Genomic DNA, 15,554 nt, shown 5'->3' with positions numbered 1-15,554 from the left:
GGATCAGGGCCACCTTCTCCTATATGGGGAATGTGATATAAAATAGACTCCGAGAGATCCCATTCCCAAGGATTTATGACTGAGAAAATTTAAAAACGCAAACATTGAATGCAAATTGCATTCTATGTTTATTCACCCAGTTCCTCTCGTGTTTTTATTTGCCCTCCCCAGAGTTGACTAACATAAAAACTAGATTAAGCTTCTACGCTTGCCGACTGCTGTTGCTGCTGCTGCTCACTAAATAAAGCCATCGGGTTTTCCATTATACACTCACGCCCAACAAACTTTGCTGCCAGCATCTTTATCTTCTCCGGCAGCAGCATCCCATCCATGGATGAATATTCTTGGGCATAGTTTAATTTTCAGCAATGTTTCATCGTGTTTTTCCTCCGCTTTCTGCATCTTTCGCAGACAAGATCCGTCCTCGAGCGCCATCTGGTGGTAGCGGATCGGGTGTTCACCATGTCGGATCTGAAAAACATGTCCAACGAGTCGCTTATCCTGCCAACGGTCGGACCAACAAATCTACACATCCGAGTGAAGGAGGAGGACCGGAGTGAGTATATATATATATATATGCATACGTGCAGACATTATTCTGCACGCAACAGTGTCCTACAGAGGAAAAATCCGCCACCAAGAGCTGCTTCGGAAGATCTGTCGGTCACTGTTGTTCAGAGTATTCTCCTCATTTTTCTATCCCACCATCCCACTATTCATCTTTGCAAACCGTAGAATTTGTTTATCCGTGTGTCCATAAAGACCTAATTTTCCAAAGCTTTGTTGATTTTCCTTCTCACAATCTGCCTCCGGAAAATGAGATTAGGCGGGGAGGAGGAGCGTGGTGCATTCATTCGGTGGCCAACAGACTTGTTGTGTCTTGCAAGCGAGCGAGCAAGAGTTAATTTTTTGTGTATCGCTAGCGAATGAGAGGTGAATACACGAATAAATTTTCAACGAGAAAAGCTTATTTACTTACCTCTCTCTCTTGTTGATGAAACGGAGTGGAACAACATATTTGATATGCGAAGCTAAGTACTGCCTTCTCGATGCTGGAGAGATACCCGAGTTAGGGTAGAAGTTGCACATGCTTGCAGCAGTTATTCCTCGATGTTTTGGAAAGTATTGTTATTGAAAATAATCCAAACTCTGCTCGGCTCGCATTTTCCGCATGATGTAGTTTTGAAAAGTTATACGAATATATGAACAACAATGTTTGAACTCCACTTGTGGGAGTTTTAGGAAATTTAATCCACGCTATCTCTGTGAGAAGGAAAATCATATTTCATCTGTGAACTCACCTCTTCCACCACATTTCCGGTTATCAACATTCTCATTCAACTAAAATCCAAACATTCAATCATAACTCAATAACCATGTTTCTATTACCCGGAAAATGAAAATACAAAAAAAAATGGAAAACAGTTGACGGCTTCGATGATCCAAACTCGCTACAGTCCGGTGAGTATTTGTTGTCGGTGTCTGTGTTGTTTGTGTTCGTTCAAGTCTCACACTCGCACACACACAAACTTACTCCCGGACATGTACACACGACCTCCCACACACAAACACGTAAACCCCTTGTAAACAAGAATATTTGAAGATGAAAATGCAGAAACGACGTGAAACTGCAATGCAATAAGTGCGCTGAAGACATTCACTGACACTCTGACGTAGAATTTTGTGAAAAACTGTTATATATTGAGTTGGCGAATTTTTGAAAATTTAGGCTCATATCGCTCAGCAAACATTAAATCGTATAACTATGCATATTCCAAGTCGCATATAAAGCAGGATCGAATTACAATCATATATAATGTTGATCAAATTCTCGGTTCTATGATATACGCTATCGTTAAATCGAAATTATCGACATCATATATGTATATCAGGCTGATGCAGATCGGGAATCGCGTAAACGAATAAATAAAATCAATGTATTACTGCGACGAATCGTATTACATGCTGTGGGTAACCGTTCAACAGTAAATCATTTGAGATCATAAATGAGGACATATTACATCGTATACAGTGTCGATATCTGGTGGTGACTTTCATTTAGGGGAGCAAACTATCTCTACCATTTGGTAGATGGCACCAGACACAAAGGCAGTTTGCTTCTGCATCTCTTCCGTATCATATGTACGAGTTTTAACGGCTCACGAATTATATTCCAGATAGCCGCGCGAGATAGCTGCTGCTCACTAACCCGAGACACCGGAATTCGAATCCCATCGGAGCAATTTTCTTAAGCATCACCATCACTCGTTTTAAGCATTTATATCCTCCTCCCACTAAGAACCAATCAAACGATTCCTATTTCTACAAACATAAATATTCTCATAAATACAAATGGCGATTTGTGAGGCTAAATGAGGGACATAGAATAAAAGGAGTGTGCAAGTGACTTGATCGATTTCTCTTCGCCGACTTTCTCTCTTGATCATAACTTAAGGTGAAGGTGGAAGCTAGCCATTGTAGTAGTATAGGTAAACCCACGTGTAAAAATGGGATAATAGTGTTTGTGAGAGAAGAGCAAAGCCCACGTAATGCCACGTAAAAGATGAATTCACTTATCAGACTGTGTGGCGCTTCATTGACACGAGTCTTTGAATACATTTGAAAAAAAAATAACAATTCAATACTAAAGTAAAATGTATGAACCGATATGTTCCGATGAACAATTGCAAATGTAAATATATATAGAAGGTGTATTTGCATATGAAGTAAAATTCTGATTATACGCAAGCGTAACATGAGCAAATTTATAACACATGCGAATTGGGGCTCTTTTGGTATTAACAAGTTCTTTGGCATAGTAGCTCGATGTTGATAATTCCTTAATATTTTCCTTCGTTGATCGTATTGTTGTCACATATTCAAGTTGGAGAGCCCTAACCCTTCTCTTCGTTGGCCGAGGCATTTTGATTGAATGTAATACTTTTCCGTTTACTGTTTTTGAAAGCATAGGCAGCCGTTGCAGTGTTCCGAGCTCTGCAATACAATTTTCTGACCCAATGTTAAAGTTGCTAAAACTTACATTATATTAGGCGCGTGTATAAGTTGTATATTCATCCAAACTAATTCACAAGCATTTTCCATGTACGTACACAGCAAACGTTGAATCGTATGAATAGCCATAATTGGAGGCGATATACGTAGATACCAAATTACGATGCTTTTTACACTGATATGCGATTTGATCCGACAATGTTGTCACTTTATTCATCGATTACATGGAACATCGTGTTTTTGCATTTTATATGATCTTTATATATAATTCATATATATAATTCTCACGTACGTATAACTCATCATCACGGGAGAACGGCTGATCAGATCTACGTCGTCCATATATTTTGTGAGTTTGTCTTCACCCAAATTAGAACGATAGAGTACTTTGGAAAATATTTGAGATGATTGGAAATATGCGCCGTTTTGTTCGCAAACTTGTTGCCATTTAGAAGGCAACTTCATTACCCCCCCCCCCCCCCCCCTTATAAAACCTCCCCTCCTTATTTGCAAAAAACTCAGACAGCCAGTTTTCGCAAGCCTCTTTTGAGGCCAACTTAGTATCACCAAGAGCGTTTTGCATGGACCGGGAGAGATGATAATCACTTGGAACCAGGTCCGGACTATACGGTGGGTGCAATAGGACGTCCCATCCGAGCTCCCGTAGCTTCTGGCGGGTCATCAAAGATGTGTGAGGCCGAGCGTTGTCCTGGTGGAAAACAACACCATTCCTATTGATCATTTCTGGCCGCTTCTGGTCAATCGCCTGCTTCAAACCGTCAAGTTGCTCACAGTAGAGAACCGAGTTGAGGGTCTGGCCATAGTTGAGCAGCTCATAGTAGATGATTCCCACCAAACACACAGCAAAACCTTCCTGGCCGTCAATCCGGGCTTGGCGATGGTTTGGGCCGGCTCACTGCGCTTCGACCACGACTTTTTTCGCTTTAGGTTGTCGTACGTGATCCACTTTTCATCACCAGTCACCATCTTCTTCATAAATGGGTCGAAAAATGGGTACGTATATAAAGCCTTATAAAACGATATTACGATGCTCGTCATACTAATATACAGTTAGCACATAGCAATATTACGATGCTCGTTATACCGATATACGACTCAAGCCCTCAATGATGTAGAATATCGTGCCTTTTTGTACCATTTTAGATACAAATGATGATTTTATACTTTGATTGGTTTTTTATTACGATTGTGGTTTAATACGACTGTATATGTGACCTAGTTTTACGATGATTATACGTTGTAATCTTTGCTGGGTAGTTTCTGGATCACGATTTTATATAAGCAGTATCAGTCCCATTTTTAAGTTAAAGAGAAAGGCATAAGGCGTTTGAAGTCTCTAATGTTTTTGACCCACGCGACCGACAGGTTACTACACTTTGAAAAATCCTCGGTCGAAAACTACCAAATACATTTGCTAATGCAAACATTAGCATAAGGTACAAATTTTCTGTACATCTCGTCAACAAACTCGCATCCCTACCAGCTTGGTATATTTTACTCGATAACATTAGTTAACTTCGATGTTTTCAAATCTGAAAACTGGTGAGAAAACCGCGTATTAACCATTTTTATTGTTGCCATAAGGCAATACGGAGGTATAATAAGGTTATAATTCTGATACCTGCATTTCCGGCGGGAAAATCTATCCGATATTGGGCTTACGAATCATGGTTCTGCTTGTATTAGTACGGTAGAAAATGAATTTACCAAAAAATTCGTTATATTTACTATTCTTTCTCTCTTTCTCTTTTCTCTCTGGATAACTACTTGATCGTGAATCTTCTATATATAAGTTAAGAACTTCAGGTTCAATGAAAAAATGATAGAGTTTGAGCTCTAGACTAGAACTAGTTTATTTCACATTGTTTCCCATTTTTGTACACGGCTAGAAACTTTACATTATCTACCCCTTCCGGCTACGGTTGAGGTCAATTGGTATGCAAGTCATCAAAATTTGTTTCCAGCAAGAAATAGGCGAAGGTTGCGTTAATACGACCGATGGCCCTGAACCGACCATTTATTGGATCTCGGGAATGGCGCTACATACCGAATTTTTGCTAATGTCAAATGAAAGGTGTCACTACGCAGGTTCACTGTAAAAAAATCGAAGGTCGGTTCAAGACCACCATTATTGAAGGGGTCGAAACAAGGGACATCTGATTTGGCCTCTGTTTTCTCCCTTTTCAATACCGACCGGCATAGAACATAGCTTAGGTGTTCTAGTATTCATTTCAAAGCCGAAGTCACCCAAAAATGAGAATTTTTTGTGATAAATTCCCATTGCAAAAAAGGGGGACGGTCAGGGCCATTTTCCCATACTTATACGCGTTAAACCTATTACATATGGCCCTACTACAGAAGACTATACGAGAAGACGAGCGCTCGTCTCGTTTGTTTCCATATTCCAAAAGCCGAGCCGAGGGCATGTTTCGCGATTTGGCACCATTACAGTATTTCTACGTAAAAATGCTATTATTTATTTAGGTTCATTTGAAAGGTAATTCTTTGTCATTTTTATTTTAGGCTCGGAAGAAGTTTCATAGGAATATTTGAGCAATGGAGTCCGTAGTGATAACGTGACAAATATTGGCTCTACTCCGAAAAGCCTCAGACGATTGACACCTTGTCTGCGGCTTTTCGGAGTAAACCAGGGGCTACACATAACCCCACAAAAATCTTCATCGCTAAACAAAATTTTCTTGTTAAATGCAACGATGAGTTTCTCATTCATGAACAATGGTTTTGTAGAAAAAACAATCTGCATAGGTTGCATTCGTTGCTTAGGTGTCAGTCTATTCCGGGGCTTTGGCAACTTTACACAACACAAACTAACAACAAATTAAGGGCAGGCAACATTCATTCGGAAGCTTTATTTTTTGATTTGCTATTAAAATACTGCAGCAGGATCGCTCGAAGCACTTTATGTTCAATTTTAGGTTATGATTTCTATGCTCATGATTTTCTATGCTGGCTACAAAAAGGCGGCCATTTTAGTAACCCCTTGATCTATTCGTAACAGCTGTCAAAATGGCGCACATATCAAAAAGTGTTGCCAATTTAAATTTCTATACATCTAATATCCATTTAATGATATTCTCATTCACACATACAAACATCAATAAAAGTGACACAATTTCACTCGCCTCATTCTTACACTCGTAAATCAAGACCCCAATGTTTGTGTGTGAATATCAACAAATCATTAACTGATCAACCTTGCAACTTTACCCTTCGCAGGATTCTACATCCAGTGGAAGAACACCGGCAAGTGGATCCCCGTGTTCCGACCGGACGTTGAGTGTACGAACGGCATTATCCACGTGATCGACGCCCCCCTTATTCGGGACAACGATATCACGAACAGTGCCCCCAGCAGCAAAAAGGTCAGCTTCGAAACGACCATGACACTGATGATGATAATGATGAGCCTCCTACTGGGGGTCGTGACCGTGAGTCAGGAACTCTAAACAACTCGTCGCATAGATAGAGAGAAGCATGTCTTTAGATATTCCCATCAAATCATCCTCCATCGATACATCAGATAAAGAATTTCATCAAACACATTTCCACCACGACGTTGTGGACTCCGCTGGAAGATTCCTGGGACAGCGTGATAAATCAAAGAACAAGAAAAAACTAGCAGCATCTCATTCCGGAAACAAGACGACGAAGGAATTGTTTTTTTAGTTGGATACACAAAGCCACACATCCATGAAGGAAAATCACAAAGGGAAATATTATTTTATATCGTATTCATGACGTACTCTCCGGCTCTCAACGTGGCTCAAAACAGAGGAATGTCGGAGGAATGAAGAGAAAAACAAGCATTTGGGCCCCCACTTCTCGGGATCTCTATTTTCGCAGCAGTTTCTGGAGACTGGATTTAGTTTATTTTATTTTATCTCATCACGTCCACTAGAGGATTCTTCCGGAAAAAAATTCTTTTGTAATTAGGACGAGTGTTTTTTTTTCCGTTAGCTCCTGGCCACGGTTTTATAGGACCGGGAAAAAATGCTCGGTTAAATTTATTGCCAGAGGGGCTAAGCTGGATTTTATTTTAAATCTTTTCATTTGCGAATCTCGCTGGCAGACCGGAATAATATGATTAACAAAATACTGCCGATAATTGAAGTATTGAAACATAAAACAGATGATCAAAAAGAATAATTTCCAATAGAGAGATAGAATCGAAGTTCGAATAATAAATGGGAAAAGGAAGTTTGGAAGGAAGAGCGTATCCATTTCAAATCACATCACACCACAGGATCTGATTTCTCGGCATTGAATACACTCAGCGAAACAAAAATAACACCACTTAGTTTTTTTTCGTTTTAAAAGCTGTCGGATTGACCACAATTTTTAAGATTCTTTCCAACATGATTAAAAAATCATTAGCGTTGAATCCACGATAAATTCAGTTTATTTTGTAGGACCGTTTGAATTTTAGCCACTGAAAGCTAAAGAAAAGTATGCGAAATAAAAATAGCACCATTTCTTTTTATTGCAATAATCAAATTTTATTTCTCAAATTACATTAAGGGCATCCGCACCAATGCGTTACTATTGAAGGTTTCTAGTCTCGAGTTTTAGCCGTTGCCAATTTATTAACTCGTCGATTTGCGCACCCGTCGTTGCTATCGCGGTTGCTATAGTATCACTTCTTTTTCGCACCGCAGGTTGCTAAATACGATTGCTATTACTAGAAGAAATGACAAGTGTCAGTTAATTCTCTTTTCGTCGCGTTCATTTTTTGGTAGATAATATACGCTTCCGAAATAATATTTCAGAGCAAAATCACAAAAAAACGAACACAAGACGAATGAAACCCACAACAGATGTTTGACGTTTGTTGAAAATAGCAACACTTGGCTAGGTTGCTATCGCGTTGCCAAATTTGTTAACTCACTATTCACCGAGTCAACCGTCAACCGTGATTTCATGGACAAAATCAGCTTCTCAATGGTATTCTGATCGATTTGCTGTCAATACTCTCGAATTCGACATTTGATCATGTTCACGTTGTCAAATTGCTTGCCATTCTCGTAAACACGGCGCGCGAGTATAGACCAAAGGTTTTCGATGGGGTTCAAATCCGGAGAACAGACTGGCCAATCAAGAACTTCGATATTTCTATCAGAAAACCACGCTTTTGTCAGTTTTGAGTTGTGGATTGCAGCATTGTCTTGCTGGAGAACAAAATCAGGACCCATCAATGCCTCACCATGTTCAATCAAACTTATCTCCAGCATTTCTACGTATTCTTCAGACTTCAATTTTGTCGTTATCCGCGCCAAGGGAAGTTTTCCGTTGAAGGAAAATACACCCCAAACCATTAGTGATCCTCCGCCAAAGTTCCTGCTCATCTTAACTTCCGGAGCTTTGCGTAAATCGTGCCAGTTGTACTAGCAGCCAACTGGTCCATCAGGGTTGAACTTTGTTTTTCATCCGAAAAGAGCACGATGTTCCCTTCCTCGGTCCAGGAAATGTACTTCGTAGCGAATTCGAAGCGATTCAATCTATGGCGTTCCATCAAGTTGGGTTTTCCGAGCCTTTTACGCCACTCCAAGGTCCCACTATTGGACAAAACTTGTTGAACGCGATGTGTAATAACCGGAAGCTTCAATTCCGCACGGATTTGAGATGCTGTTCTTTTCTGGCTCACTGCATACCATAACACCATAACAAACACCTGTCAAATGAGGACCAGGGTGAATTCATTACAGGGTGGTACTATTTATATTTCGCACTGATTTTTTGGAAATGTTGGAATTAAATGTAAACAGTCAACAGAATAGCCATCATAATGTTGGCAAAAGATGATAAACAGGACAAAAGGAAGCTGTGATGCAAAATCAGATATTTATACAGGAAATTTTGAATGAAATCGCCAAAAAACTCAGTGGTGTTATTTTTATTTCGCTCAGTGTACAAGCGAAAACGAAGCGTTTGTTTGTGACGAAAATATGGTGTTTTTTTCAATTATATTTCTCTGTGGAAATACCTTCATGAAGCTCGTGAAAAGAAAAACGAAAAGTGTTTTTCCGGCAAGGGCAATCTGTCTGCTTCCCACACACACACAGAGAAGAAACCTGAGACTTATCGGAGAATCTGAACGGTTCGATCGACAAACTGCTGGCAAATGAATGCCGAATTTCCGTTCCGTTCCCCACCTTTCCCCACAGACCGAATTAATTCTCAATCGTTAGTGGCTTTTTTCCATCCACCCCATCACCCCCTCGTGTGTGTACGTTAAACAACAATCGTCTCTTTCGCATTCGCTCTCTATCTAGAGTTAGTGTAGAACATAGCAAAATTAATTCAACCTCAATCAGTTGGCGTGCCTTATCGGAAGAATAATAAATTAGTACACAATTAAACAAAACTCTCCCTCCTCGCCCCATTTCTACATTAGAAGAATACTGTGTCGTTTCGCGCGTTCATTTGCCAGCAGACTAATTTATGTTTGAAATGAAAACATTGAAGTTAATGAATAAACTAAAACAAAAAAAAACTATGGAATGTGACAAATTATTTATAGTAATGTTTGAGTACACTTATATTGCCTTTTTCATATAAAGCGAAAGATTTAAATAAAAAAGAAGGAATTATTCATAGTTTATCATTGCGAAGTGAAAAAGTTTAGCATTAACATTATTAACAAATGATAAGATTGATGATGTAAGTATTTTTAGGTATACCCTACGCAGGGAAGTCTAACCTCTTTCTCTCACTCTCAGATTGATTGATCGATCAGCTGATGATTGATATTAAATTTTACTCTCTACGTTGTGAGATCTGTGTAATTGTTTGTGGTAGATTCTGTGAGATATTAACTTTCTCCTTATAAAAAGAGCTCTATATATATTTTAAAGACATACCCAAAAAAAAAACGCAACGTAGTGCTCAGTAAAGTACTACTTTTTACTATAAATTATACCAAAAAAATACAGGAGAATGATCTTCGTGTAGAGTATAGAAACGCGCCGTGTAGCATTCGTCAGCTAATCCCCCCGATTTTCCAAAACACTTATTTTTCGAATGTCAGTAGCGAAATATCAAAAGCTCGGGTTTGGTTTCCCCCTCATTTCATCACAATAAAACGAAACTAAAGAGGTGGGTGGCAGTTAGTTAAAAGGTAGATAAAAACAACCAAACAATCCCCCTCCATAACTCCAACAACGGATCATCAATTTCCTAGTTCGAATAGTAGCATTGTAACACGTTTTAGATAATCAAAAAAATAAACAAATAAACCAAGACATAGGGACAAACAAAACTGAGGAATTTCTCGAATAAAAGGAGTTGTTATGAGCGGGTGGAATTTGAAAAAAAAAACTTGTCTCGAGAGAACGATCGTGTTAACCCTAACGCTAAGTCTAAGAACCCAAAAAGCAAACAAACAAACAAATCCGATGTAAAAATTGCAAGCAAGTCGTTATACAGGAAACTAGGGAGAGATAGATGTGTGGAGAACTGAAATAATACCAACCAGACTATTTGGAGAATCAAATGAAACGATAATAAACTCTATTCATAACGCTGAGATTGATATATGGAAAATCGAAGATTACCAACTGTTTGACGCCGTGCAGAAACTGAGAAAAGAAAGCCATGGGATTCAAAGTGTATTGTTAATCTTCTTTCTCTATTAAATGGAAACTTTGAATCTTTCGATTCACAACCGGTCTCTGTCGTGTCGAGCAAAATATCTTATTCCGGTAGACGAGCGTCATTGGAATCTTTTATTTGATAGGCCGGGAAGAGTTCTGTCAGTTTTAATGGATGTCGAAATCAATATTTACATTTTTTTGGGATTATTTTGCGTTTGTACATAACACTTCGTCCAGATATGATGATCCTCATTAACCTTCATAATTCGATCAACTTCTTCATCTACCATTTGCTTTTTATTCTCTTCATTGGGTTTTGATAAACTCTCGGTTGTATTAATCAACCTCCCAGATATGGTTCGCCTTCCATCACCTGATTACCTCTACTCACTTCCTTCTACTGCAACCTACTGGTCGAATTTACTTCAAACTCCCGGTTGAACTGTTTTCAACCTCTCGGTTGGAATTTTTCTCAGCCCTATTCTGTATTCCGACGGAAAACCTCGTCGTTCGAAACCGTTATTTCATTCAAGTTATAATTTAGCATTCACTATTTCGAACGTTTTGTCCATTTAATGTTCGAAGAGAAGCAGATCGGACGAAATACAAAAACAACTCGAAAGGTATACAGAATGGAATTTTATCAAGTCGTTCGAAGTATTTCGAATCGATCGAAATATAGCCTACCAATTGTACACATCAACCTCCCGGTTGAATCCATTAACTTCTCGGCCGCTCGCTTATTCGATGTTTATTCTAATTGGTTGGTTGTTAATTGGTTGTTAGAAGTTTATTTCAATAAATGTGAACAAAGAATATATTCCGCAACTGCGAACTGAGTTTAGAAATGATAATTGGCTTGATAATTGGTATTGAGTGAATATCGTCCCAGTTCATCCGCAAAAAAGGAACTGCGACAACTCAATTTGTTTATTTCAGCTTTGAAGTTGTAGTTGTAACTCAAACCAAATCCATAAAACTAATTATCGAAACGGTATGTAATCGGAAAACCTTTGATTTTTGAAGTGGTCGTTTGATAGATCTAGGTTATTCTATTCTATAGCATAGACCCAAAATAATAAAAATACAATGTCACAATCATTTGAATTCTCGAGTACAAAAGATCTTATGCCTTCTAGAGACAATATGTTTTCAGACCGCATAAAGTTATCCAGATATTGAAGTAAAATTCGCTTTGTTGTTGAATTCCTTCTATAGACTTGTAGATTGTTTACTTGGAAAAGTTTGAAAGTTGAAGGAATGACCCAGAGACAAAAGTCTCCGCTGATTAATACGAACAAAAGTAAACAAGTGACACTGACAAAAAAGGAAGTGAATGACACTGAGACAAAAGCCCTACTTCTTTTGACGATATTTTCGGCCAAAAATCAGACTTTTATAGAAATAATATCTCTCAAAAATTCACATGCGCTATCATACTGAAATGTCTTCACGTATTTCATAATGTCTTCAAAATGTCTTATTGTATTTTGATCATGTGTATTAAATTCAATAATCTCATTCTTTCTAGCTGCGTGAAATTCTTCAGATTTAGTAAGAAGTGTATCAGCTGAATCTCATCAATGCAGATTTAACGATTGCTTATACAGCCATGCCATGCCAAACCGATATAGTGGGTCTCAGAAAAAGTGGTAGTTTTGTTCCTTTTCGTATAATATTGGACCCGTATTTTTTATTTTTTCACTAGGCTGCCCATTTCCATATTAGGGTGGAACTAAAAATGCATTTAAAAAAAAAAATAACTTCTGAAAACCTGAACCGATTCAGATGATTAACATATCAAATCAAAGTCAATGAGCTAGTCTTTTTTGGAAAAATGCTAAACCTGCGAAAAAAATGGATTTGTTTTTGTAATTATTGATTGTATTTATTTTTTTAAAGTTTACGTGGTCTCGGGACCATATTTTTTATATTTTTTCTTGAAAGCTGAGATTTTTCTTTACATAAAATATCCAAAAATCAGAGATGTGTTCTTTTTCTTTTTTAAGTTATGATTTTTCAAAATTGAGGATGAGGATGACGATCAAGTTGTTCCATCTACTTTCACCCTATTCGTCTGTGTTACTGCTATGTGTTGCGTTCTGTTCCAAAAAAAATCAATTATAAGACGAATATGTTGTAGCAGTGATGTTCACAAATACTAGAACGACCTTGAACAAGAGCAATAGTATTCGCAAACGTTTCACTAAATCCCCCACGTGAGGCAATGGAGTGGATTACAAAACGATCAATGAAACGAACCTACATCCTAATTGCTCTTTCGGAGAAATTTTGTAGTGCTCTCTCAATGCATTACATTTGCATTTAAAAAATGGACAAAATTTGTCGATTTTTCATGGGTTTACCTTCACACGCACTGACGAAACTACCCATGCAGCATGAATCATAGTGACCCATGAGTCAAAAGAAAAAAAATTGACAGCTCTATCATCCGAACTCTAACCGTGATGGCGAAAACAGTGAAGCTACTCCGTTCAGAAGTGTGCGCGTTCAAAGAACGGTACCCCGCCGCGTCGAAAACGGACATCGTGCGGCACTTTGTGGACGCCGGATATTCCCGTTCCGGCATCTACAACATCTTGGCACTATTGGACAACAATCAGAACATCGAAAGAAAGCCCGGTTCCGGACGGCCGACGACCCTGAGCGACAATAAACTCCAAAGGATGCTGGGAGGCCGGTGCAACTGGCCAGTGAACAGTGAACAAGTACATGACGAACATGGACATACATGTCAGGAAGCGGAAGTCCTCGAGCTGTAGGCATCGGGCGCAGCGGCAGCGGCTGAATAAGATGGTCAAGTAGATTTTCTCGGCGAATCACGACGTGGCGGTCGTGATGGACGACGAGACCTATCTCACCCTAGATGGTAACGACAGGCAGGGCATTTCGTATTCTACTTCCCCCACGAAGGAAGTGAGCTCCGAAGTGAAGTTTATTTCACACACCAAGTTCCCCAAGAAGGTGCTGCTGTGGCTGACAATCAGCGGGAAGGGGATGTCAAAGCCGCTCTTCTTTAGCTCCGGACTGTTCGTGAACGGGGAAATTTAAAGTACGAAGTGCCTGCCGGAAGTTGCATCGTTCATCAAGAAATACCATAAGGACGAAGACGCGGTGTTCTGGCCGGATCTGGCGTCGGCCCACTAAAGGGTGTGTCACATCAAATTGCATCACGGAAAAAACGCTGTAGAAATTTAATTTTTAGGAATTATATCTTCAGCTCTCGCTTATAATCAGATAAGAGTGTATAGATCACGTTGGCTATGCTTCACTGTCAATTTTTCGTAAATTTGGAAAAATGTCGTCGAACGAAAAAGAGCGTCGTGAATTAATCCTGTGCACTCATTTCGAGAATCCGGAGTTGTCACATCGGGACATCGGTAAGATGCTGGGAATCGTCCAATCCACGGTCAGCAGAGTACTAAAACGATACTTCGAGAACCTAACCATCGACCGGAAGGTGAAGAACGGCAAAAATGGATGCTCCGTCAGTGAAAAAGATCACAAGCGCGTAGTTAAGCAGTTTAGACGTGATCCGAGAAGTTCGGTCCGGGATATCGCCAATAAGCTGAATTTGTCAAGTTCATTCGTCCAGCGGACCAAGCAGCGGGAGGGCCTGCGTACATACAAGGTTCAGAAGGCTCCTAACCGCGACGAAAGGCAAAACATGGTGAGGAAGACGCGAGCCCGGAAGCTGTACACCGAAATGCTGACGAAGCCGCATCGCCTGGTAATGGACGACGAAACCTACGTCAAAGCGGACTTTCGTCAGCTGCCGGGCCTGTTGTTCTTCTCCGCAGAGGACAAATTCAGCGTTCCGGAGGAGATTCGCAAGCAGAAACTATCCAAGTTTGCCAAAAAGTACATGGTGTGGCAAGCGATCTGCTCTTGCGGAAAGCGGAGCGCCCCCTTCGTGATGACCGGCACGGTAAACGGGCAGGTTTACCTTAAGGAGTGCCTACAGAAGCGCTTACTACCACTATTGAAGCAGCACGAGGGCCCGACCATCTTCTGGTCGGATCTCGCTTCGTGCCACTATTCAAAGGACGTGTTGGAGTGGTACGAAGCCAACGGGGTCACCTTCGTGCCAAAGGAAATGAACCCGCCCAACGCGCCGGAGCCTCGCCCAATAGAGAAATATTGGGCGATTATGAAGCAGGCCCTCCGGAAGAACCCAAAAGTTGTCAAATCGGAGGCGGACTTCAAGAGAAAATGGATTTCTGTTCAAAAAAAAAAAACTACAACTTGACGTTGTACAGAACCTTATGGACGGGGTAAAGAGGAAGGTGCGAGCATACGGGCTTGGGCTCGAAGTATGAATAAAAAGAAAATGCCAAAAGTTGTTTAATAGTTTTTATTTTACTGTCTAAAATTTTCAAAAGGATCGGTCTACTGGGCGAATTTCTACAGCGTTTTTTCCGTGATGCAATTTGATGTGACACACCCTTTACTCGAAGCGATCGTTAGAAAAGATGGAGAGGCTGAATATCGATGTGGTACCCAAGTCGGAATGTCTGGGCAAACCAGAAGCGTAAGATCTACTCCATCAATTTTGTCGCGAAAACTGAGAAGGAATTGATAAATAAAATGAAGAAAGAACTCAAAAACATGCATAAACGCATGATTTCGTTCGCCATAGCGAAAGTTCCGGTTAACTGCCGGAAGGCCGCTCGCATGGGCGATTTTTTCTGCAAGTTAGCTATATAATTACCTTCCATGGGAAATTTATCAAACTCAATTATCTGTCTTAGTTTCTTTTTATCACCATCCGAACAAAGTCCATGTTTTAATGCAAACGTTACAACACATACTCCCTTAAATGGAGATTGGCGGTTCAGTTTTCATGAAGTGCCGTTCTCAATTTTCGACAACGCTCCAACCATGTCAGGA

General features: G+C 39.8%; 1 protein-coding gene across 1 annotated transcript; it reads left to right on the top strand.

Moving 5' to 3' along the window:
• Positions 1 to 402: 402 nt before the first annotated feature.
• On the top strand, positions 403 to 10,598 carry LOC129781724 (fasciclin-1-like). The gene is made up of 3 exons (XM_055789297.1): positions 403 to 556; positions 1,426 to 1,461; positions 6,271 to 10,598. Exons 1-3 carry the CDS (start codon positions 463 to 465, stop codon positions 6,498 to 6,500), a joined length of 360 nt encoding a protein of 119 aa, XP_055645272.1. The 5' UTR covers positions 403 to 462; the 3' UTR covers positions 6,501 to 10,598.
• The last annotated feature ends 4,956 nt before the right edge of the window (positions 10,599 to 15,554 follow it).

The sequence above is a fragment of the Toxorhynchites rutilus genome, unplaced genomic scaffold (genome assembly GCF_029784135.1).
Source record: "Toxorhynchites rutilus septentrionalis strain SRP unplaced genomic scaffold, ASM2978413v1 HiC_scaffold_192, whole genome shotgun sequence".
NCBI classification, from domain to species: Eukaryota; Metazoa; Arthropoda; class Insecta; order Diptera; family Culicidae; genus Toxorhynchites; species Toxorhynchites rutilus.
The sequence above is the reverse complement of the archived record's forward strand: the minus strand, read 5'-3'. Positions and strand labels throughout refer to the sequence as shown.